The sequence below is a fragment of the Phodopus roborovskii genome, unplaced genomic scaffold (assembly GCF_943737965.1).
Source record: "Phodopus roborovskii unplaced genomic scaffold, PHOROB, whole genome shotgun sequence".
NCBI classification, from domain to species: Eukaryota; Metazoa; Chordata; class Mammalia; order Rodentia; family Cricetidae; genus Phodopus; species Phodopus roborovskii.
In genome coordinates, this window is record NW_026125052.1 from 17,108,539 (window position 1) to 17,131,618 (window position 23,080).

Consider the following 23,080-nt stretch of genomic DNA (forward strand, 5'->3'; position numbering starts at 1 on the left):
CAGCAGGACGAGAGCGGTCTGCTCTGGTACTGAGGCAGGTAGACCTGGCCACAGGGGACACTCTAGATTCCTTTCCTGGCCAGAGTCTCTCTCTCTCTTTCAAGCTGTAGCAGCTCCATAAAAAACATTCAGGCCCTTCAGACCCCCAGCTTGTTTTAATGCTGGTCATCTTTGGAGACAGAATTCAGTACCACAAAGACACCTGCTTCAGGGTGCCAGCATGGAAGGGGGACAAATGGCAGAAAGAGGGGCAAGGCCTGACATTTTCCAAAACTAAGTGTTAGCAAAGCTTGGTGTGAGTCAACCTTCAGATGCCAACATCTTCAGCCACAGGCACAAGTGGGGAGAGCGAGCCCCACGTAGGCCTCAATCCAGGGTTAAGGCTGTTCTACCCAACTTACTCCCTATAGACGGAGCTGTGGTAGCATGAAGAGTCAATCCAAAGGCAGGGAGGGAAGGTCTTCAGGACATAGCAGAGGACTGGAGCCAGGCCTTCCAACAGTGGCTGCCTGACACAGGTCAGCTTGGAGGCCCCGGGGCCCTTCTTGTCTGGTTCAAGCCAGTCCCAGGGCTGATAGACTTGAAAGGCTGTGGAGCAGCCCTGAACCCACGATGGTGCTTCTTTAGCTCCTAATCCCATGAGGGTTGGAAGAAGACACCAGGACAGTTTGGATAAAAACAAGACTTAAAAACAACCCCTGAGCCAACTCCTGCAGACCTGGGCAGGGTGCCCATCCTGAGGCAGCAGCCGAAGCGGAGCAGAGCCACCGGGTTCTGGGGACAGAGTTGTTACCAGCAGAGCTGTTTCTTCCAGGGCAGCCCCCTGGGACTGGCTGTTTTGTTCCATGACCAGGGTCAATGAAACCAAAGCTTACTCCAGAGATTTGTGTACCCCAAATCTCAGAGGAAATTTGAGCTGAGAGCTGGCCCCTAACTGATCAAGATGAAGGCAGGAGGCCTTTCCACATTTCAGGCCCGCCCATGTAGGAAAGACTTGAGCACATTGTTCCTTAAGAGTATGGCAGGGTGAGCCCACCTGGGCACTTAGGACACCTTGTCTGTTAACTGAAGCTGAGTCCCTGCCTCTGAATCCTCCCATCTGTAGAACTCAGTGCACATTTTGCCAAGAGCAGCAGCTTCTTTGGTCTGAGGATCTTGAAGTCACAAGTCAGCCATCTTCGCTGACACTTGGAATTCGCAGCACAGGACAGTGAAGGGAAGGAAGGTCCCTACAGGCCTCTGATGAGAACCCTCCACAGCAGAGCTGCCTCCAGCAGCAGTCTACAGAGCAGGCAGCGTCCTAAGCACACAGTTCCTTCAGCATTAGCTTCTGCAGAATGCCACCAGAAGCAGCATGTGTCTGTCTGATGCAAATCCCTGCTCGCCTGCAGAACAGCTTCAGTTCAGGGGACAAGGCTGAACCTGGCTCGTGGCTAAGGCTTCTTTCCCCTACAAGCTCCCCCTGCCCCGATGCCAAGAGGAGAGAGAGCAAGGTAACAATGAGGCTTTCTCCTAGAGCACAAGTTACAAGGAAGCTGAATGTGGCTTACTGACAGTACCTAGTACCTCCTAGGCCACTTGGCTCAACACCACTGAAGAATGCCCACATGGGCAGCCACGTGCTCGGGGGTTTGACTACTTCTGGAGAAACTGGCAGCAACAATAACCATCAATGCCACCACAAAAATCCACACAGCATTGGTGAAAGCAGCTCAGGCAGTGACAATACTGCCAAGCCTAGATCGCCTCTAGTTACTGTCTCTTGCTGCCACTGTGGACTGCACACCCTGGAAAGGGGATAAAGGACCACAGAAGGAGATGGCTGATGGGTTGGAAGGCACAGGCAGGGGCTGGGGCTGAAGGGCCAGGGTATCGCCACACCACCCCTGCTCAGCCTCCCTGGGATACTCCCTTCTTGCACTAAGAAGATTTAGATACAGCTTGCACTGATATAGTCTCCACAAGATTCCAGGTACTACAAGGAGGTCCAAGGTCCCTTTCAAATAGCCAATCATCGTAGGCGGTGAAGGCAAAGTCTCACAGGAACACAACACCTGTAAAGTTGGCACCAGCCGGCTCAAAAGCCTTTAAAGTCACTTGGTTGGATACTCTCCTATAGGAGAAGGCCCAGGAGGTGGGAGAGGGACTGGATTAACGAAGTGTGGCCATGACTGTCACCACTTCCTAGTCTCAGAATGCAGTAGTCTGGCCTCGGCTCAGGGTCAGCCCCACCCCAGGAGCTTGTCCTGCGGTCCTGGAGACCTGAGCCTTCTCCTGAGTCCCTCCACCTTCCCACCTTGTTCAAAACCAGTTGGGCAGCCAATTCCAAGGGGGAACTGGATGAGGCTCCCAGATTTCTTTGCTCCTGCTCCCCGAGAACAACACCTGCTCCTGAAGAAACAATAACTATGCCAATATGTGTCTGTCTGTCTGCCACTGTCCTTGGGCTCTAAGTTTGAAGAATGACTGGATTCAGCTTCTTTCTCATTAGAGATCAAACATCCTTGTACATTTGGAACATGAAAGATATTTAAAATATTTATATATATAATATATATACTTTTATTATTCACCCGTTAACTCCATAATATGCCAATCACGAGCTAGGTTCAGCAGTTACATTCCCTTGATCATGGCTGCACGAGGATGTTATTCATTGAAAACAGGGAGACCAGAAACATGGCCAAAGGTGACATCACGCAGCCTACGCCATTGCAATATAATTGTCAAGTTCGCTGGCGGTTTGGTAAAGCCGGTTCAGTTCTGTTCTGTTTGCCAGAGATCTCACATTTGTGAAAGTTGGACCAACAAGTGGTGGGGTTCCGTTTCCTGGTTTAAATTCTCAGTGGCTTTATCCAGAATCTCACAGGCAACGGTTACTGTAACACCAACCCAACCTAGGAGAGCCAATGGGGAAAGGTCACGTTGAGATGACAATGTCCAGGAGTTTCCTGCCTCCCCAGTCCTGTGGTTCAGGCCCACTGAGGTCAGAGGAAAATGTCTGCTGTGGGAGCAGATGCCGTGCACAGGATGAAGGGGCAAGAAAGAGCCACACCGAGAAGAGAATGGCAGTCCAAGACAGGAAAGGCAGAACCCAACTGTCTAACCATGGGTAGCTCAACTCATGAGTTCCTCAAAACCGTGGGCCTGACGATGCAGGTCTGTGATTCCAGCTCCTTGGGAGCAGGAGGCTGGAGTTTAAAGTTTGCTTGAGCTACAGGGTGAGTTTAAGGTCAACCTGAACAACTTAGTGAGATCGTGTATCCAAAAAAGAACAAAGCATGGTATACTTTCAATCCCAGCATTTGGGAGGCAGAGGCAGTGGATCTCTTTGACACTTGAGTTCAAGGTCATCTTGGTCTACATGGCAAGTTCTAGGATACATAGTGAGACCCTGTCTCGAATCCAGGAGTAGTGACGATAGAACCGACAGCACAGAATACCCTGCACTGACAGATGGGAAGGGAAGCTCCCCGTCTGTCCATCCTCACCTGCTGGTCTGGTCATCAGATGGAGCCAACTGATCAAGGCCTAAGCACCAACCCCGGAGGCCTAGACTGATGCAGTACTTCTGAGCTATTTTAGTTGGAGCCATTGGCTCCCTGACTGGCGGCTCAGCCACTGGCTGTGACACACATACCTTCTCAGCCCCCATGCTAGGGCACTTCCAATTGTACAGGTAATACTGCAGGTTGCCATCCCCTATGCCGAACTTGAGCTTCTCCAGGAATGTTTTGTTCTCCATGAGATCCAGTGCATTGAACACGTCGAACCCTTTCTGTAGGATAGCAGGAGAAATGACAGTAGGTGAGGACAGGGAGGCTGCTCCCTCCTCCTCCCCCTTGCTTTCCTACGGGCAGCCAGCCATAGGGCATTTCCTTCAGAGGATCCAGCTACATCCAGTTATTGCTGAGGTCCCCAGATGTACTCAAGATCATCCTCAGGCCACTCACAGCCCATCCTCTGCCCAGTATCTCTCTGAGAGGATCAAAGCTGGAGCCTCTTCCTCCCCCAAAGTCAGCTCCTATCAACTTCCTAACCCTATGACCACTCAACTCCTGGGTCTCAGGGTGCATTGACTATGATACACTTTATAGGCTGCTTGAGGCTGTGACAAGGACACTTCTAAAATCTCACCAAGTTGATGTGTTCTCATGGAGAACTGGCCTGCCCACAGAGGCTGGCCTGGGTGCAGGAGGGCACAGGAACCTTGAGAAGAGGCACAAGACTGACGACGGAACTACGCCCTCCACCAGAACCCTAATCCTGAGGCTGCCCAGTCAGGCTCCCCACCCAAGGAGGTCAGTGACTCCCCACCCTCTTCTAGACTGGAGTTTGTGGCTAAGAGTAGCAAACTAAGGAAGCTCACGGCCCCCCAGCCTCTGGGAAGCAAACTCCTGAGCCACACTCACTACTACTACTACTAAAAAAGCCTTCCCCCTGAGTCTCCCAGGACCGTATGCTCTACTCCTCACCATTTTGGCTAGAACAAGGGCGTCGCTCATAAGGTCTAGAAGAGGGGTCTGGGTGTGAACGTTGTAGAAGGAATAAGCAGCTTTCAGACTCTTGTGAGTTGGATGGTTCATGATGGTGGAGGGAAGCGTATAAAAGCTCAGGAAATCAGTCACCTCACCATTTGCATTCTGAAGGGAAGAGTAAATAAACAGGCATTGTCACACACGCAGAGACCATGTTACCCTCACAGCGTTTTCAGGCAGCTGAATGGGTGGACATTGGGACAGGATGTGCAGGAAGAGGAAGCACACTGGCTAAGGGCTCTTGAGAACAACCAGGCTGGACTGTGAGTTGAGCAACCCTGGTGGGTGTGGACCATACTAGCTCAAGGAGAGAGGCAGAGGCTCGCCTGATTAAGGGGTGTGGTGCTCTCTATTCTGTATTGAGCAGAGGTGGGGAATCAAAGGAACCCTTTCAACAAATGCAAACCATGACCAAACAGATTTCAGGAAGCCTAACGTAGTAATACCGGCTCTCTGGGAACCTAGCTGTTTCTCTGAGAATTAATGGCCAACTCACCTCTACCACAAAAGTGTCAATGATGTTCTCTTGGGGGTAGAACCAGTGCTCTACCTCCTCCTGGCTCATGACTGGCGTGAGGTGAAACTGCTTCAAGTACCTGGTGAGCAGCTGGTGCACTGCTGGAATGTCCTTTTTTCCCATTGGTCGGAGCCCAGCTGTCTTGGGAGTCTGGAAGGAGGACAAAGATGTTATCAGATGTGCCTATCACCCTGGGCCTGACCACACAGACCCTCAAGAGAGAAACACAGGATATCCTCAGCATCACCCCTTGCCCTTGAAGCATCCAGACTCAGCTTGCCTCTGGGAATCTGGCTGGCCCTTCGCTCCTTGGCAGGACTAAGCCTGGGGCAGAGGCGGTGGCATCCATTTATATCCATATGGTTCTAGTCTAGCCTATGAAAATATAGACCTCCCTATCCTCCCTTTTCATAAAGCATATGACCTGCTACCCTACAGCCAAGTGAATTTAGGGGAAGGAAACCACATGATCCTATGGAACAAATACTAGGGCTAGCAGACTATCCCTGGAGGCTTGGTGCACACAGGAGTGCTGGTCCAAACTGAAAACACCAGATTCACCAATGATATATGCCAGTCACTGCCTGACACAACCAGGACAGGGAATACTTCTAAAACTTCAGTGTGGCTGAGAGGCTGAGTGGTCAGAAGTGATTACTGTGTAAGTGTAAGGACCTGGCTGGGTTCAAATCCCCACAACCCATGTAAAAGCCGGATGCAATAATGTAAGCATCTGTACTCCTAGCACTTCTACTGGGAGAAAAGAGGCAGCCACAGTAGAAATGTAAAGTAACTTGGGCCAGCTAGCCTGATATAGACACAGGAAAATAGGAAAGCAATCCTACCCACAAGGCAGAGGCAGAGAATGCCACTGGAGATTGTTTATCCATATAAATGCATGTGTGTAAAACTAGTCTGGACCTCTACCCTTCAAACTTCCTTGATGACCCTGACCTCTCTAGGAAATGCTCACTGACTTCATTCATCATGGCAGTCTCCACAGTGACCTCTCAAACCCTGAAAATATACCTATACAGGGCTTCTTACCCAAATACAGGGAGATCCATACATTCTTTTGGATCCCAGATCACCTGAATATGGCTCTCTCTATCTGCCTAGAATGTGGGGGAGAAGGTATGGAATGACACAGGGGAGGAGAAGACACCTCCTTGTTTTTTTGGAGACAGGGTCTCATGTAGCCCAGGCTGGGCTCAAGCTTGCTATGCCAAAACTGGCCTTGAACTCCTCATCTTCCTGGTCCTGAGTGCTGGGATCACAAGCACAAGACAGCACACTCAGCTTTCTAATCCTGTTTTAGCAATATGTAACTACAATGTCACTCCCTCTCAAGACAGGACAAAGACCCTAACCCTGTATCATATCCATGCCAAGGTGAGTAATCCCATGTGCAGATCAACCACTTCCATCTAGCAGACCTTAAGCACTCTGTATAATTGACAACTGCCTGGGGAGGCTGGAGAGATGGCTCAGTGGTTAAGAACACCGGCTACTCTTCCAGAGGATATGGGTTCAAGTACAAGAATCCATGACAGCTTGCAACCACTTGTAGTTGCAGTCCCAGGGGATCTGACAGCTACCTGGATGTGCTGTGAGGCCAGTGGAGGGAATTAAGAGTTCACAGCTCAGGACCCTGAAAGTGGGCAAGCAGACTGAGATCTAGAATTGAAGACCTGATCAGTCCAGACTGTACAGTCCCTCAGTGTCTTTCTGGGTGCAGGGGAGGGATTAGAAATCTGGCTTCTTGCTGGGCACTGGTGACACACGCCTTTAATCCCAGCACTTGGGAGGCAGAGGCAGTGGATCTCTGTGAGTTTGAGGCCAGCCTGGTCTACAGAGAGAGTTCCAGGACAGCCAAGGCTACCAAATAAACCCTGTTTCAAACAAACAACTGGCTTCTCACACAAGCTCCATCAGCATACCCCCTGCTGTCTCGGTGGAAGGGAGTGGACACTGGTCTCTGGGAGACAAAGATGAGAGAGATCAAGGTCCAGTAAGGAGATCCAATTTCTAGCGATGGCTTTACCTAGGCTAAAAGCGTAGAGCAGTGGTGTTCTCTGAGCAGGTAGCAGGAGAACCAAGAAAATGAAGCAGAAATAAACAATGGTAGACAGTGAGACATAGAACCTGGCAGCTAGGGGCCAGTGAACGGAAGCCTCCCAAAAATCCCTGCTCCTGCCCGCCACCCCAGAGCACCACTGGCCTCTGGCAGTCGGTAGAGCTTCATGGTACGCTGCATTGTCATATTTCTGCTCAGGTGGGAGAATTTCACTTCAATCAGCTTCCGAGGGTTTAGGGACCGATGCCAGTACCTGTAGGGACACAAATATCCTGGCCTCAGGAGACTCTGGCTAGTCCTAATCATTAGGAGAAAGGCAGGGGAACCTCCAGATGGCCAGCAGGTGTCATGAGCGACTCATCAAGCCCCTTTCTGGAGGTACAGGCTCAGCTTCCTCCAGTGGGTCAGAGCTGACATGAGCCCTCCGAGAATTTTTTCTCCCTATTTTTTCCATTTCAAAGGCCATTCTTTTGTTAGAATGGCTGTCTGGGGAGCACACTCCGCTCCTGGAACCAGGTCAGTGGAAGATTGACAAGAGGCCCAGAAGACTGCAGATATGCTTACCCGCCTCTTCCTCCTCTTCTGTGTTCACCTCGAGTTATTATTTTTGCAGTTCTCTAGGCAGAGATTTCAATTGTTTCAAACACCTTCCCAAGGTGGAGGTTGTCCTTAGATCACACAGGACCAGACAAGCTCTCTTTGATCCATAAAATATTCATTGATGCCGAGCCAAATACTTAAAAGACATTTTCTATAAAAACCCAAGTTTGCTCTCGTCCTTAAAAACAAAACCCTCTTCTGTAACTGGTGATAACCTGATTTGAGAATTTCTTTCCAGGTGGTCTGAATCACGCCCTCCCCTACATTACCAAAATGTTCTCCACCTGGCTCTGGTCAGCTACTACCCAGCCATCCACAATGCTGTCTCAGGGACATTACTCCTCAGCTACAGCCAGGCACCTACATTCCCAAGACCCACAGGAAGAAATTTTTACCTGCAGGTGCCAACAGGCTTTGGCAATACCACGCCAGCAGTGTAAACAGCTTGGAAAATACCCTCCAGGTGGACCCGCCGGGTTATCTCTCGGATCAAAACTGGAGCCACCCTCTTGGAACGCAGCTTCTTGTGGACACACAGGAAGTTAATCTCCACCATCTTCTTCTCTCTTAAGAGGGAGGCAAAATGCTGAGTGATAAGGCTTTTCCCCACACAGCGGGAGTGGAATCTTCAATTAGGTAGTGCCTGCACCCAAAGGTGTGTATTTTGCTATCATCTGCACCCCAGTAGTCACTACTGGGGATCCCACCCACTACCAGTTTCTACTTGGCAAGCTCGCCTCACATCCTCTACCCAAAAGGGAAGTGGGAAGCCCAAGAACACATCATCTGAAGGTACCACTAGCACCTCCTGTGGAGTTGCACCTGCAGCAGACGATGAAACATTTAAAATCCCCAGAGTAAATCAAGACTAGTCTGGATCTGAGACAAGATTGATCTTGAACTCGCTAAGTAACTCAGGCCAGCCCTGAGCCATCAACCCTCCTTCCTGTACCTCCCAAGATGTAGCTTATATTATAGGTGTATACCCCTACTGACGGGTCCTCTAAGATTTTGATTCCTACAAGAATTTACAGCCTGTAGATCCACAAGACTGTAGCAAATAACCGTGAGACCATCTGAATCTGGGTCACACTGGCTCCTGCCCATTTCTGAAGCTGCTAAAACGTGTCACCATGTGACTGGATCAGGAATTCGGAAGTGGATGGCCTCAGCAAAGGCCACAGACAAGGCTACTGGCTACAACTCAGGGACACTCTCACTATGTAGCCTTGGCTGGCCTAAAAGTTGCTCTGAGATCAGGCTGGCTTTGAAATCCCACAGATCCACCTGCCTCTGTCTCCCAAGTGCTGGGATTAAAGGGCCACGCTGCATGTCAAAGCACACGGTTCCCAGGATGGGTTTTATTTCCAGCATACAGAAGCCTCCACTTCACTGGCCCCGCCATCTTCCCTTACCTCCCCGACCAGCAAGATGGTGACGAGAACGGATGCTTACGTGTCATAGATGTGGATGTTTGCTGGGATGGCACTAATGAACCCAACCAGTTTCCGACTTGAAACCACTCGGACCCCGCAGTGCCACTGTGGGAGCCAGCCAGGTGGCCGGAGAGCCCTGGAACAAAGGTAAGAACAGGAGCTGTGGTAGCGCTTACAGCAGGATGCTCCAGGAGAGCTGCTCCAGAGTCATGCTGGGTCCTGAGCTGGGACTACCACTTCCCTAGGGTTCACAATTACACTCTCTTTAGGACCAAGACTTCCTAGCAAGTTCTCTGGCACTAAGCTACACAGCCCAGTCTTATTTATTGTTTTTTTGTTTTGTTTTTGAAATAGGCTGTCCTCAAACTTGTAACCATCCTGGTTCTAACATAAGCACACCCCTATGCTAGGTTCTGTGTTTTTTGTTTTGTTTTGTTTTGTGAAACAGGGTCTTACTATGTAGCCTCAGCTGCCCTGGAACCCTCTATATAGAACACGCTGGCTTTGAATGCAGGGATTTGCCTGTCTCTATCTCCTAAGTGCTGGTTTTATAGGCAGGTGCCACCATGGCTAGCCTTTGTGTTCATCTCAGAGCTTGAGCTAGAGGACTGCCATTTGGAGGCCAGTAGTCTTTTGGTTATCCACTAACTTGGAAACCTTGGGCTTTGCTATCTGCCCCTCGGGCATCTCTGCTTTCTGCTTCCCCTATCCATTGGGGTAATCCCACTTCACTTCAGCCTCATGCCTCTATCTTCTTAGATGTTAAACATAACCCAGGCTAGCAGTTGGCTGATCCAGGGTAGACTATTTTCTATAACTGAGCATGCTCATTAACCAGTTAGATACTAAAAAACTTCTTTCAAATCTTAGTAGGTCTCATCTGCCCTTCTCCCCTTGAAAAGGTCACCGTATGGTAGATGATTTTTGTTTCTGGATACCAACTCTGCCCATCTCCCTCAGCCAATCTATTTTAAGGAAGTTTCGGCTCTAAGCACCACTTAAAGCAAGTCTCATGATGCAGGAACTCAAGCACATAGCAATTTGCCATTCAAAGGCTGGCTCTGGGGAAGGAGAACTCCATGTTCCTTTGTGGCTCTGCTATCTCTTTGCCTTTAAAACTGGAAGAGGTCTTGGAGCTGGAGACCAGACCATTACCAGATCCTTGGATCCTTTGGTCTTCTAGCCTCCAAAACCATGAGAAGTAAACTTCCACTCTTTACAAGTTAAATAAAATTATAATAAAAATACCCTTACAACTTACCACAAAAGAAACTCTGGGGAATAATCAAATCGGAACATGTTATCATCGTCTTCTACGTAGTTCTCATTCAGGAGGGTGTACAGTTCTTTCAGCTGCAAAGAAAAGTAGCTTATTGAGGTGTTCTGCCCAGTGTAAGCCAATTCCAATGCCCTGTGGCTCTGAGCTTCATAGAAGGACAATACTAATTACCAAAACCACCTCAAATCTCTCACCCCAGGCATGGCAAAGATTCTTCTAGACCAAGTACCCACAGGTGTAATAAGGAACAGAACCACTAGGGGGCAGAGCCACAGACTTCAGTACACAGCATCATCTAGAATACCATCTCCACCAGAGGAAGCATCCCCAATTCTGTGACTATGCTTTTGGGGGCTGGTCAAGAAACTAGTTACTCCCAGGACATCACTGCCAAATTAAAACAAACAAACAAACAAGTTTGGTTTTTATCATCTAGCCCAAAAGACTTTTGTCGTTTTTCTGCCTTCGAAGCTGTCTCCCTCAGCTGGTCCGAGTAAGTAAAAGCACTTATTGTACAAGCCCACCTGAGTTCAATCCTTGAAACTCACATAAAAGTAGGAGAGAAACAACTTTACAGAGTTGTCCTCTGACTTCCACAGGCACACTGTGGCACACATGCTATCCTTCTCCATCTCCCATCCTCCAGCCCTGCTCTCCCCAAAGAGATCTACTCCTAAGCCAGGTGCAGTGGAGCTGCCATTAGTCCTTGGTAGAGGGAGCCAAGAGGAACGCTAGAGCCCAGAGTTGAGGGCAGAGGGCTCTTAAAATTGAGAGGGAGGGTGACAGGACTATTCACATTTTCATCATTCCTTGCAGAGAAAGAGATTGCAATTCCCAAGTCCCTGATGTCAAAACAAGAGGATAGCAGTGTGATGGTGTGGACTTGCCTGAGGCAGGAGGTCTGACCCAAAGTCAGTGCCGGCCAGGGTCATATAGCAAGACCGTCTCAAAGGTAAACAAGAAAGTGGCTAGGGGAGTAAGTAACTCAGCTGGTAGATTATTTGTCCACTAGTCCAGTATGCACAGAGCTCTAGGTTCCATCCCTAGCACCATATTATCGGTGCTGGTGACACATACCTACATATCTGCAATACCAACAGATACTTATCTTAAAAAACAAAAACAAACAAAAACATATGCCGGGCACAGTGGTACATGACTGTAATCCCAGCATTTGGTAGGGACTTGGAGCTCCATGAGTTCAAGGCCACCTTGGTCTATATAGCAAGTTCCGGGCCTGCTAGGGCCATATAGTTAGACCCTGTCTCATACACAAAACAAGAACCAAACATACAGATGCACAGTTTCAAATGTACTCACGGGTATGCACACCTCCCCCCCCCCCCATATCAAGAATAAAAATAAGGAGCTGGACAGATGGTTCAGTGTTTAAGAGCATTTGCTGCTCTTTCAGAGGATCCAGGTTCATACCTCAATACCCAGCTTACAACCATCTGTAATTATAGCTTCAGGGGGTACAATGCCTCTGACCTCTGAGGATACCCCAAACTCACATGCACTGTGTTGGCTGATTTTTGTCAACAGTCTGGACATATCTAGGAAGAGGGAGTATTAACTGAGAAAATCCCTCAGAGTAGCCTGTTTTAGCCAGGCAGTGATGGAATTCACTTTTAATCCCAGCATTTGGGAGGCAGAGGCAGGCTAATCTTCGTGAGTTCAAGGCCAGCCTGATCTACAGAGTTAGTTCTAGAACAGCCAAGACAACACAAAGAAACCCTGTCTCAAAAACCAAACAACAACAACAACAACAAAAAAGAGTAGCCTGTTTCTGCCCTGACTTCCAGTCAGTTAAGGAGCTGTGAGCCAGGTGTTGTAAGCTAAAATAAACCCTTTCCTTCCCAAGTTGCTTCTGTTTGTGGTGTTTTATCATAGTACAACCCTAAGACACTCAAATACCCACATGCAAACTCACACTAAACAGGACAGCCTTGACTGCTTGTTCAAGGCCAGCCTAGATCCTGCCTCAAAAAAAAGTAAAAAAGGGGCCAGTAAGATGGATCAGCGGGTAAAGGTACTTGACATTCAAGCTTGACCTCAGTTTGTCATAAAGGCGGAAGACAACTGATTCCACAAAATTGTCTCCTGACCTGCACATGTATGCCAAAGCATGTCTACGCCAACACACATACATCACACACACACAATAAAAAAAATAAAAATAACAAGTTTCAGTCAGGTGACGGCAGATGACTTTAATCCCAGCACTTGGGAGGCAGAGAGGCAAGTTATCTCTGTGAGTTCTGTGTCAATATGGTCCACAGAATGAGTTCCATACCAGGCAAAGCTACATAATAGAGACCCTGTCTCAAAAAGCAAAACAAAACAAACAAAAATAAAACCAATGGCAAAGGAATAAAAGAAAAAAAAATAGACTCCATAATAGGGAACTTGAGGGGACAACTTTCAGCCTTACAAGTATGAGATAGTAACTGTTAGTATGGAGTCTGGGGCACACCCGAGAAAGTACCAGACGGGGTCTGTTCAGCCCTCTGTGGCTCAGTTCCTCTGTGGCAAGTCAGGCCTACTCACCACACCACGGTCTCCCAGGTCCAAGGCATCCCAAGTGAAGCCCTGGGGTAGAGTATAGGGCTCTTGGCGAATGTTGTCCTTGTCAGGTTCCACTGGCCCATGGGTATTTACCACTTCACCTAGAAGAGCACAGCCAGGAGTCAACATTCACTGGAGGGCTGGGGCTGGAGGTCAGCAGCTAGAGTGGTCATCATACTTGTACAGAGGCCTGGATGTGATTCCCAGTACTGCATAACTGGGACACAGTGGTGCATGCTTAGAACTCAGCAGAGGCGGAAGGATCAGAACTTTGAGGTCACGTACCACTACACAGTGAGTTCAAGGCCAGGCTGTGCTACATGAGACCCTATCTGAGGAAAATCACATTATCAGAGCTAATTTCCCATCCCTAGGAACTCTGCAGCTGAAGAACACTTGGCACCTGAAACTCTCTTCAGTCACCTTTGGTCCCTAGTTGAGGGCAAATGCATAGCAAAACCTCAGAAGAATAATCTGGAATCCAAGGTGGCTCATTTTTGGAAATCCTTGTACATCTCCCTTGGGCTCCTGAATGACAAACATTCATCATAGCTAACCTGGCTTCCTGCCTCCTGGTTGGTACAGTGTCCTCATGTTCTAGCCTGGACACCCTTCCCTAACCTGAGGAGATTTGTAAGGAGCTGCAACAAGGCTGCCTTTGTGTCGAGAACAACAAAATACTGGGCTCACTCCTCAGTCAGATGATGGCTTCTAGCAGCCAGGCTTCTTGGCCTTCCAGTCTCAGCTTCCAGCCATGTGGGCCAGCCACCTGCCACTGCCAGCTCAGGGCCTTGGTGCTTTGGGCCCTACAAATGCCTTCGGGCTGACTCACTGGTGGGCAGATGCTGCCGGGAAGTCTCCCTCCCTCTGTGGGACAGTTTGGGAGGCTGAGATGAAGAGGAGGAACTAGGTGAGGCTGGATAGGAAAGCCAGGCAGTCAGGGAGTCAAAGCTTTGTTTAAGACAGGAGAATGTTAAGTAGCCCAGGCTGGCCTTGTGCTCATGGCAATCCTCCTGTTTTAGCCTCCTAATGCTGGATTACAGGTATGTACAAGCACCTTCCCATTGTCCGCAGTCACTTACTTCCTATGTTGGAGGTGCCTTGCCTCCCATGCCTGCCAAGAGCAATATACAGGCTATGGAGTTGCACAGGGACAGGTAAAGCCGAGGGGAAGAAAAAAAATCCTGTTCCCCTCAACAAGGAAAGAATGGCATGCTTTGAAGAGGGGCTGAAGGCTCAAGCAGGGCATGTAACAACCGTTCTAGACCAAAGCTTCTGAAGCTGGTAAGTCCTAACCCAGGCTCACATATGTGAAAGCGGGGGCTATTGTCAAGACAAGTTCAGTAACAGTTAACGGTTTTGAACACACATGTGTAGCAAACCTGAGATATTCCAGGCAGTTATGTGACTTCACTGCAGCCTTGGCTCGGAACACACATGGGCATGTTGCACTGCACATGCTAACATGCTATGGAACATCAATGAACTCTGTCTTAGAAACCCTGGCTCAGATCAAGACTACCAGTGGATGGTGCACTGACTGAGAACACTGCTGCTCTTCCAGAGCTCTGGCTCAGTTCCCAGCACTCATTTCAGGTGGCTCACGGCGACCCTGTCAGGCCAGCTCCAGCAGACGTGGTACCTGGCACCCTCTTCTAGCCTGAGGGCAAACACATACCCAACACACACAGGCATAGGCACATAAAATTTAAGCTTATTTATTTCTGTGTGTGTGTGTGTGTGTTATGCCTGTACACACACACACACACACACACACACACACACACACACACACACACATATGCATCATATGTAAGCTTGGTACCCATGGAGGTCAGAAGAAGGGGTCAGATCCCTCTGGAACTTGAGTTATGGATGAACCTGGGTCCTCTGCAAGAACAAGTATTCTTTTTTTTAATTTTTTTTTTCTTGGTTTTTTGAGGCAGGGTTTCTCTGTGTAGCTTTGGAGCCTGTCCTGGAACTCCCTCTGTAGACCAGGCTGAACCTGAACTCACAGAGATCCGCCTGCCTCTGCCCCCTGAGTGCTAGAACTAAAGGCATGCACCACTAATGCCTGGCCTAGCTTTGAACTCTTGATTTGTTTCAATTTTCAACAATATTTTATTGGAGAATTTCATACAATATATCTGAGCATATTCACCCCCAAACTTCTCCCATTACCACTCTCTCCCCTTTCTCAACCCCTTCCACCCAACTTGAGATTTTGTTTTTTCCTTCTCCATTGGGGCCTGTCCTGGTGTAGTTAACCTACCAAGGGTCATATCAGTAAAGAAAACCGACTCTCCTTCTGCCAGTAGCAATCAAATGCTAACAGCTCCTCAGCTGGTGGTGGGGTTTCATGCCCACCTTCCCTGAACAAGGCCGAGGCTCTGTCTGAAGAGCTTGTGTATGCTGTCACAATCGCTGTGTCCTGTAGTGTCTACGGAACACTGCCCTTGAGGCTATTACCACCTCTTACAATTGTTCTCCCTTCTCTTCTGGGAAGGTTCCTGAGCCCTGGGAGGAGAGGCGTGACATGAATGTCCATTTAGTGCCCTTCAGTCCCTTCTTTGCTGCACACTGATCAGGTCTCAACTGTGTAATTCACCTCTTAATGCAAGGGGAAGCTTCTCCAATGAGGGTTTTGTTTTGTTTTTTACTAAAGATACATTTTTTTCTTTAAAAAGATTTTTATTTATTATATATACAGTGTTCTGCCTACATATATGCCTGCAGGCCAGAAAAGGGCACCAGATCTCATTATGAATGGTTGTGAGCTACTATGTGGGTGCTGGGAATTGAACTCAGGACCTCAGTGTTCTTAACCTCTGAACCATTTCTCTAGCCCAAAGACACACATTTTTTATGTGTATGACACATGTGTGTACACCCTAAAAGGTCATAGGAGGGCAGTGGATTCCCTGGAGTTGCAATTCAGGAAGTTAGGATTTGTCTCAATGTGGACAGTGGTACCCAACCTCCAGTCATCTGTAATCACTAAGCCATCTCGCCAGTATTTTGGGGCTGGAGAGACGGCTCAGCAATTCAGATCACATGCTGCAGAGGACCCAAATTCCATCCCCAGCACCTGTATTGGGTTGCTCACAACTGCCTGCTGTTCTGTGTCTGTGTCACAGACAGACAGCTAGGTATTTCAAAACACGATAAATATTTTTAAAAATATAAAGATAAATCACACCAGGAGCTGGGTGGTCGTGGTGCATGTCTTTAATCCCAGCATTCAGGAGGCAGGGGCAGGTGGATCTCTGTGAGTTCGAGGCCAGACTGATCTCCAAGTGTTCCAGTACAGCTAGGGCTACACAGAGAAACCCTGTCTCTCAAAACAAAACAACCACCAAACAATAAAAAACAATCAAATTGGGTCCCAAGAGGCCCACAGAAGCAAAACCAAATCACTCACAAAATGTTTGTCCACCGCTCCAGGTCAGCTATGCTTCAGGCCTAGCCGACATCTCTAACTCCAGCAGGTACAGTCATCTCTGGAATACTTTTGGGGTGTTTGTCTATCTAATCCCTTCACAAGTTTATTATTGCATTTTTTCAGTTAAGTGTTATTTTGAGACAAAGTCTCACTATGTAGCTCTGGCTGGACTGAAACTACCTTTGTAGACCAGGCTGGCCTCAAACTCAAGAGATCCACTTACTTCTGCCTCCAGGTGCTATAAGAAATAAAGGTGTATGCCACCACTGACTTCATAGTGGCCTTTTAAGGGTACCTGATGAAAAATATAATACTTTTGGAGCTGAGCCCTGACTGTTACTTGAACTTAGTAAATATGAATTAGCTGAGAGAAAGAGGAGGAGTCTGGGACTCTTCCCATTCCAGAGTTCACATTTGTCCACACAAACAAAACAGTCTTTCTCTAATCTAAGTGGAAGGATAGACCATGGTCAGACATCCCCACTCATCGTGTGCTAAGACACTGTTCTCTGTAGACTGAAGATGATGATGGTCTAAAATGAATGGTCATTTGTTCTCTGTGTGCTGCTATGACATGACAAGGTCTCTGAACAACAGCCTTTTACATGCTTCTTTTAAAGACAATCCCTCCAGAAACAATCACCAAAGATCTCGAGGACCTTGTGGCTCTCCATCACAAAACTCCCAAATTCCTTGCTCTCACCCGCAAAAGGAAATACATACCCAATTTAGGGACTGGCTGTGTATCCCAGAACTGGTAGCTTCGCTTGCTGGCCTCCTCCATGGTTTTGGCAGGTCCCTGACCCACTGAGAACAGCTCAATGGCCTTCTGTATTTCCTGGATCCTTTCTGCTGGCAAAGAGTTCATCTGGGCAAGACAGTTAGAAAAAGAAAAGACCCACTGAGTTAGTGGGACTTATGAGTCACTGTAAGTTCAAGAGTTAGCTAGGCCAAGTGTGGTAAAGCACACCTTTAATCGCAGTACTGGGAGGCAGAGGCAAGCAAATCTCTTTGAGCTGGCTTGAATTATACAGAGAGCTCCTGGCCAACCAGTGCTAAGTAGCGAGACCCTGTCTCAAACCCATAAACAAACAAACAAACAAACAAACAAACAAAAAGGGTTAGCTCGGTACAGGAGTACACACCTGTCAGGAGGAAGAGTCAGGAGGGTTAGAAGTTTGAGGCTAATCTTGGCTACATGAGATCCTGTATCAAAACACCAAGAGTTTAGGATGATAGATAACTCAGTTGGTAAAATGCGTGCCATTCCAGTATAAGGGCCTGGGTTTGATGTCTAGCACCAAGATAGAAAAAGGTGATGATGGTAGAATATTTATAATCCCACTGCTGGGGAGGTGAAGCTAGGAGGAACCCTGGGGGCCTGCTGCCCAAGCGATCTAGCCAAATCATGGCGTCCCAGATTCAAAGAGAAACCCATCTCAAAAATACAGTGGCAAGTGATTAAGGAAGAAAACTAATACTGACCACCCACATAACACATGCAGCATGTATGAACAAGAATACACAAGCACACAACCAAGAGTTCAAAAGTAAAGGGTACAATTAAAAAAAGGTTTGTGGTTCCTTAGTTCTAATCAGAGGTTATTTATACATTATATAAGAAATGGGGAAAAGAGTAGCTGAGAATTAGCTAATGGGTGCTACCTGTGGGATTTGTTGTTTTAGTCTTTGGTCTTTTAGGTTTTGTTGGTTTTGTTTGTTTGTTTGAGACAGGGTCTCACTATGCAGCCTTGGCTGGCCTAGAGGTCCCTCCGAAGACCAGGCTGGCCTCAAACTTTCAGCAGATCTTCTTGCCTCTGCTAGGATTACCAGTGTACAGATCACACTTGGATTTGCCTATAGTATTTTTCCCCATCTCCATCTCATGTTGTTTATGGCAAAAGTAATAGTGCAAATTTTCAAGCAATGCAGAATATAAAAATACAAAGAAAAAAACCTGTAGCTGGGTGTAGTGGCTACATAAGTTTGTAGTCCCTGAGAGGCCTGGATATGAAGATCAGAAATTCAATGACAGCATGGGCAACATAAGATAATGCCTTAAAAAGAGAGGCGCTTCAATAGTTAAGAGCACTAGTGGCTCTTCCAGAGGACCCAGGTTTGATTTCCAGCTCACATGGCAGCTCACAACTCCCTGTGACTCCAATTCCAGGGGTTCCAATGCTCTCTTCTGGCCTCCATAGACAATGTACACATGTGATCCATAGATATACATGCAGGTAAAATACCTAGACACATAGAATAATCAGCCCTATCCCCTTAACTATAATCCTTGTTATGAGAGCTTTAACCTTAAAAACGTGAGAAATATATAGAACCCTAGACTTCTTTGGATGCAAGTTCTAAAACCACAAACACTTTTTTCAAAAAGCAAAATTAGAAGCTGGTAAGATGGCTCAGTGGGAAAAAGTATTGCCTGCCAAGCCTGATGACCTGAGTTCAATGCCCAGGATCCACATAGTGGAAGGAGAGAACCTACTGCCAAAAGTTATCCTTGAACTTCTACAGTTGGCTGTATATGTACATGTACCTCACCTGGTATGAAGCAGTGAGCACACTCACACAGACACACCTATGGCTCCCCACACAGCAAAAGTGGGGGTTAGAGGTGTAGCTTAGTAGGTAGAGTACGTTCCTTGCATGTGTAAGACACTGGGTGCAAGCCCTAGGATCACAAAAATAAAACATAAAAAAAAGCAGAAAAGCACAAAAATTCAATTACATATTATTCTACAAGTTATTCTTTAAAAAATGATGCCATAGGTCAGGTATGGTGGCTCACACTTTTAACCCAGGCAGAAGCAGGAGGATCTGTGTAAATTCCAGATCAGCCTAGTCTACACAGCCAGTTCCAGGCCCACCAGGGCTATACAGTGAGACTGTATCTTAAATAAAATTTATAAAACAAAACATAACAAGCCTCAAGCCTACTCATTAGAAGAAGCTATAAGTATGGCTCAGTAGCAGAGCACAGTAACTGTGTGGGAGGCTCCCGGTTGGATCCTTAGGACATTAATCCCAGTGTCTTAGACCTTCTTGGTAGGGAGACAAAACTACACACTCTGCCGCCAAATGCACTATGTGTATGTAGCACAGTGTACTGACTCAGCCCCTGACTGATTAATTGATGGGTACTGTGATTGCTTTGATTATATCACTATACACAGCAGTTCTCAACCTCCCTAATGCTGAGACCTTTTAATACAGCTCCTCATGCTATGGTGACCCCCAACCATAAAATTATTTCATTACTACTTCATAACTGTAATTCTGGTACTGTTAGGATATGTAAATATCTGATATGCAGGATATCTGATATGGGACCCTAAGGAGATCATGACCCACAGGTTGAAAACCAAGGCTAATGACTGTCTTTTAAATAAAAAAATATTTTGTGGGGCTGGTGAGATAGTTCAGAGGTTAAGTGGACTCCAGAGGTCCTGGGTTCAATTCCCAGCAACCACATGGTGGCTCACAACCATCTGTAATGAGATCTGGCACCCTCTTCTGGCCTGCAGGCATACATACATGCAAACAGAACACTATATACAAAATAAAGTCTACAAAACTTTTTAAATAAATAAATATTTAATTAAATGAGTAGAGAGTGTGCATATGCACGTGCCATAGTGTGTGTGTGGAGGTCAGAGAATCACTTCCAGGAGTCAGTTCTCTCCTTCCACTGTAATGGTCCAGGAGACCAAACTGGTCATCAGGCCTGGCTGCAAAAGACATAAGACCCAGAAGACCAAGAACACTGCTCTAAGAAGCAGGGGCTGTCACATCATCACTCCATGGCACCTGGCACATACATACAATGTGCACCTGTAATTCTGACGATGCTACACTGGAGTGGGTCTAACATGCTGGGTCTTCTAAGGTACCGAGAGCAGTTTCATGACCAAGGGCACAGAGGGCAGACAGCACTGGAATGTCTTCCATCTTTAGATACCATCAGTGGAGACAGATGAGTTTAACTTGTTCCTACACATTTCCCTCAAAACTCATCCGTCACAGAAAACAGTCTCCTTGGTACCTTCACAGGCTGATCCTGGGCTGAATCTGTGTCGTTGCCTTTCTCTTTCTTCTTCTTTTGTTTCTTTTTCTTCTTTTTGGCTCCAGTGTCATTGGCTGGACTCAAGCCACTGTAAGACAAAGTAAACACTGATGGAGGCTCAAAAACAAACATCAAGTGCTTTAAACTCCACTGACAAAAGGCTTTTCTGTAGAGCAGGCCTTCCTAATCCAGCCTGCTGGCTTCAGAAGCAGACTGGAGAATCCAGATCCCAGAAGGGACATTTGGAGGACACTAGCAAGCACAGCTCCCCAGGGAGGAGACTCTGTGCAAGGCATGTCCTATTTATTTCAAGGGGCCTTTTCTGTTCTTGCATTGACTCATTCATTCATTCACCCACTCACTCACCCACCAAGACAGGGTCTCCAGCAGCCAAGGCTGACCCCCATCAATGACTTTGAACTTGATTCTCCTGCCTCCACCTCCAAAGTGCTGAAACTGCAGGCACTCCACCCACCTGGTTTATGGGCTCAACAAAGCTTCTAGCATGCAAAGAAAGCACTCTACCAACTAAACTACACTCCCTCCCTCCTTCCTCCCTCTCCCCTTCCTTCCTTCCATCATCCTTCTTTCCTTCCCTCCCTCCTTCCTCTCCCCTTCCTTCCCTCCCTCCTTCCATCCATCCCTCCTTCCTTCCATCCATCCTTCTTTCCTTCCCTCCCTCCTTCCTTCCTCTCCCCTTCCCTCCCTCCTTCCTTCCTCTCCCCTTCCCTCCCTCCTTCCTTCCTCTCCCCTTCCTTCCATCCATCCTTCTTTCCTTCCCTCCCTCCTTCCTTCCATCCATCCCTCCTTCCATCCACCCTTCCATCCATCCATCCTTCCCTCCCTCCCTCCTTCCATCTACCCTTCCATCCATCCATCTTTCCTTCCTTCCTTCCCTCCCTCCTTCCATCCATCCATCCACCCTTCCTTCCTTCCCTCCCTCCTTCCTTCCATCCATCCTTCTTTCCTTCCTTTCCTTCTTTCTTTTTTTTGAGACAAGGTCTTGCTATGTAATCTCGACTAACCTGGTACTCAGTATGTGTCTCTGGCTGGACTCAAACTAATGGCAATCCTCCTGCCTCAGCCTCCTGAGAGCTGGGATGATAAATATGAACCACCACATCTGCTTTCGGGAGGTGGGAGGGATATGTACTTATTTTTCTCTAGACTGCACTAAAGACAATGCCATCTGTCAACACTGTGTTGGTACCAACACCACTTTCTTAGGGCCCTAAATTAAAGCGGATAGTCTTTTAGGAATTTTTTCCCCTGACTTCACCTAGTGTACTATGTTAACTAGGTTTCCCCAGCTGGACCTAAAGTACAAGACAGTATGAAAAAGAAAGCACGATGGAGAAGAGTTCAACATTGCTGCAGTCCATGTCCAGAATAGTCAATAAAGAGAAGCGCCTGAGTTAGACATTAGGCAACAAGACCGAGTGCTCACAGATGGCAAACCAAGAACTAAGAATGATGGGGAAAACCTAACCACACAGTTTCATGCAGTTTTGCCACAGGTACATGAAAACTGTGTGGAAGCAGTAAAGGCACTTCCCCATGCTGCAAAACAGTTTCCTACTTACATTAAAATGTCAAAATTAGCCGGGCGTTGGTGGCACACGTCTTTACTCCCAGAATTAGAAGGCAGAGGCAGGTGGATCTCTGTGAGTTCGAGGCCAGCCTGGTCTACAGAGTGAGTTCCAGGACAGTCTCCCAAAGCAACACAGAGAAACCCTGTCTCACAAAACAACAACAATAACAAAAAAAAAAAAAAAAAAAAAAAAAAAAGAAAAGAAAAGAAAAGAAAGAAAGAAGGCAAAATTAGACCAGGCATGGTGTCACATAATTGCTATTAGAGCACTTGGGAGGCTGAAGTGGGACAACATAAACAGAAATGGTGGTGCACATCTTTAATCCCAGCATGCCAGAGGCAGAGGCAAGAAGCAGGCAAATCTTTGTGAGTTCAAGGCTAGCCTGGTCTCATAGCAAGGGCTACACTGTAAAACCCTACCCAAAAAAAAAAAAAAAAAAAAAAAAAAAAAAGACATGGTGGCTCTGAGTCCTAGGCCAGTCTGGAGGAAAAAACAGAGATTTCCAGGCTAGCCTGAGTTATACTGTAAGATACTGTTTGTTTGTTTTTTTTTTTTTTTAATTAACTTAAAAAAGTAAACAGATACTTCAAGGTGTCAAAGAGCCTTGTGGTTACTTGCATATTAATGCAATTGGTAAATGTTATCAATAAGTATGTATATGTCAGTAAATACACATATATAAAGAGAAAGCAATCTGTAATCATACACTTTTCTTGGGCTGAGGTTGCAGCTCAGTCAGTGGCAGAGCGCTTGTCTAGCAAGCTCCAGACAGCAAGTTTTATCCCCAGTACTGTCCTGCAATTCACTCTGTAGACCAGGCTGGCCTTGAACTTGGAGATCTGCCCACCTCTGCCTCCTTGGTGCTGGGATTAAAGGTGTGTGCCACCACCACCTGGCTCATACAAACCACTTTAATTTTGTTCTGTGGAAATGAACCAAAAGGTGAAGGAATGCTG

At 47.3% G+C, this 23,080-nt stretch overlaps 1 protein-coding gene across 1 annotated transcript in view; it reads right to left on the reverse strand.

Moving 5' to 3' along the window:
- Positions 1-2,538: 2,538 nt before the first annotated feature.
- The window catches only part of Nmt1 (N-myristoyltransferase 1), a 30,479-nt gene continuing 9,937 nt past the window's right edge, over positions 2,539-23,080 (reverse strand). Inside the window, exons 2-12 of the mRNA XM_051177826.1 lie at positions 20,512-20,620; positions 17,181-17,325; positions 12,998-13,116; positions 10,430-10,521; positions 9,188-9,304; positions 8,128-8,298; positions 7,277-7,385; positions 5,035-5,205; positions 4,476-4,643; positions 3,641-3,778; positions 2,539-2,897 (exon numbers count right to left, since the gene is read on the reverse strand). Of these exons, the coding sequence (XP_051033783.1) occupies positions 2,877-2,897; positions 3,641-3,778; positions 4,476-4,643; positions 5,035-5,205; positions 7,277-7,385; positions 8,128-8,298; positions 9,188-9,304; positions 10,430-10,521; positions 12,998-13,116; positions 17,181-17,325; positions 20,512-20,620 (1,360 nt within the window). The 3' untranslated portion in view covers positions 2,539-2,876. The remainder of the gene's footprint in view (positions 2,898-3,640; positions 3,779-4,475; positions 4,644-5,034; positions 5,206-7,276; positions 7,386-8,127; positions 8,299-9,187; positions 9,305-10,429; positions 10,522-12,997; positions 13,117-17,180; positions 17,326-20,511; positions 20,621-23,080) is intronic.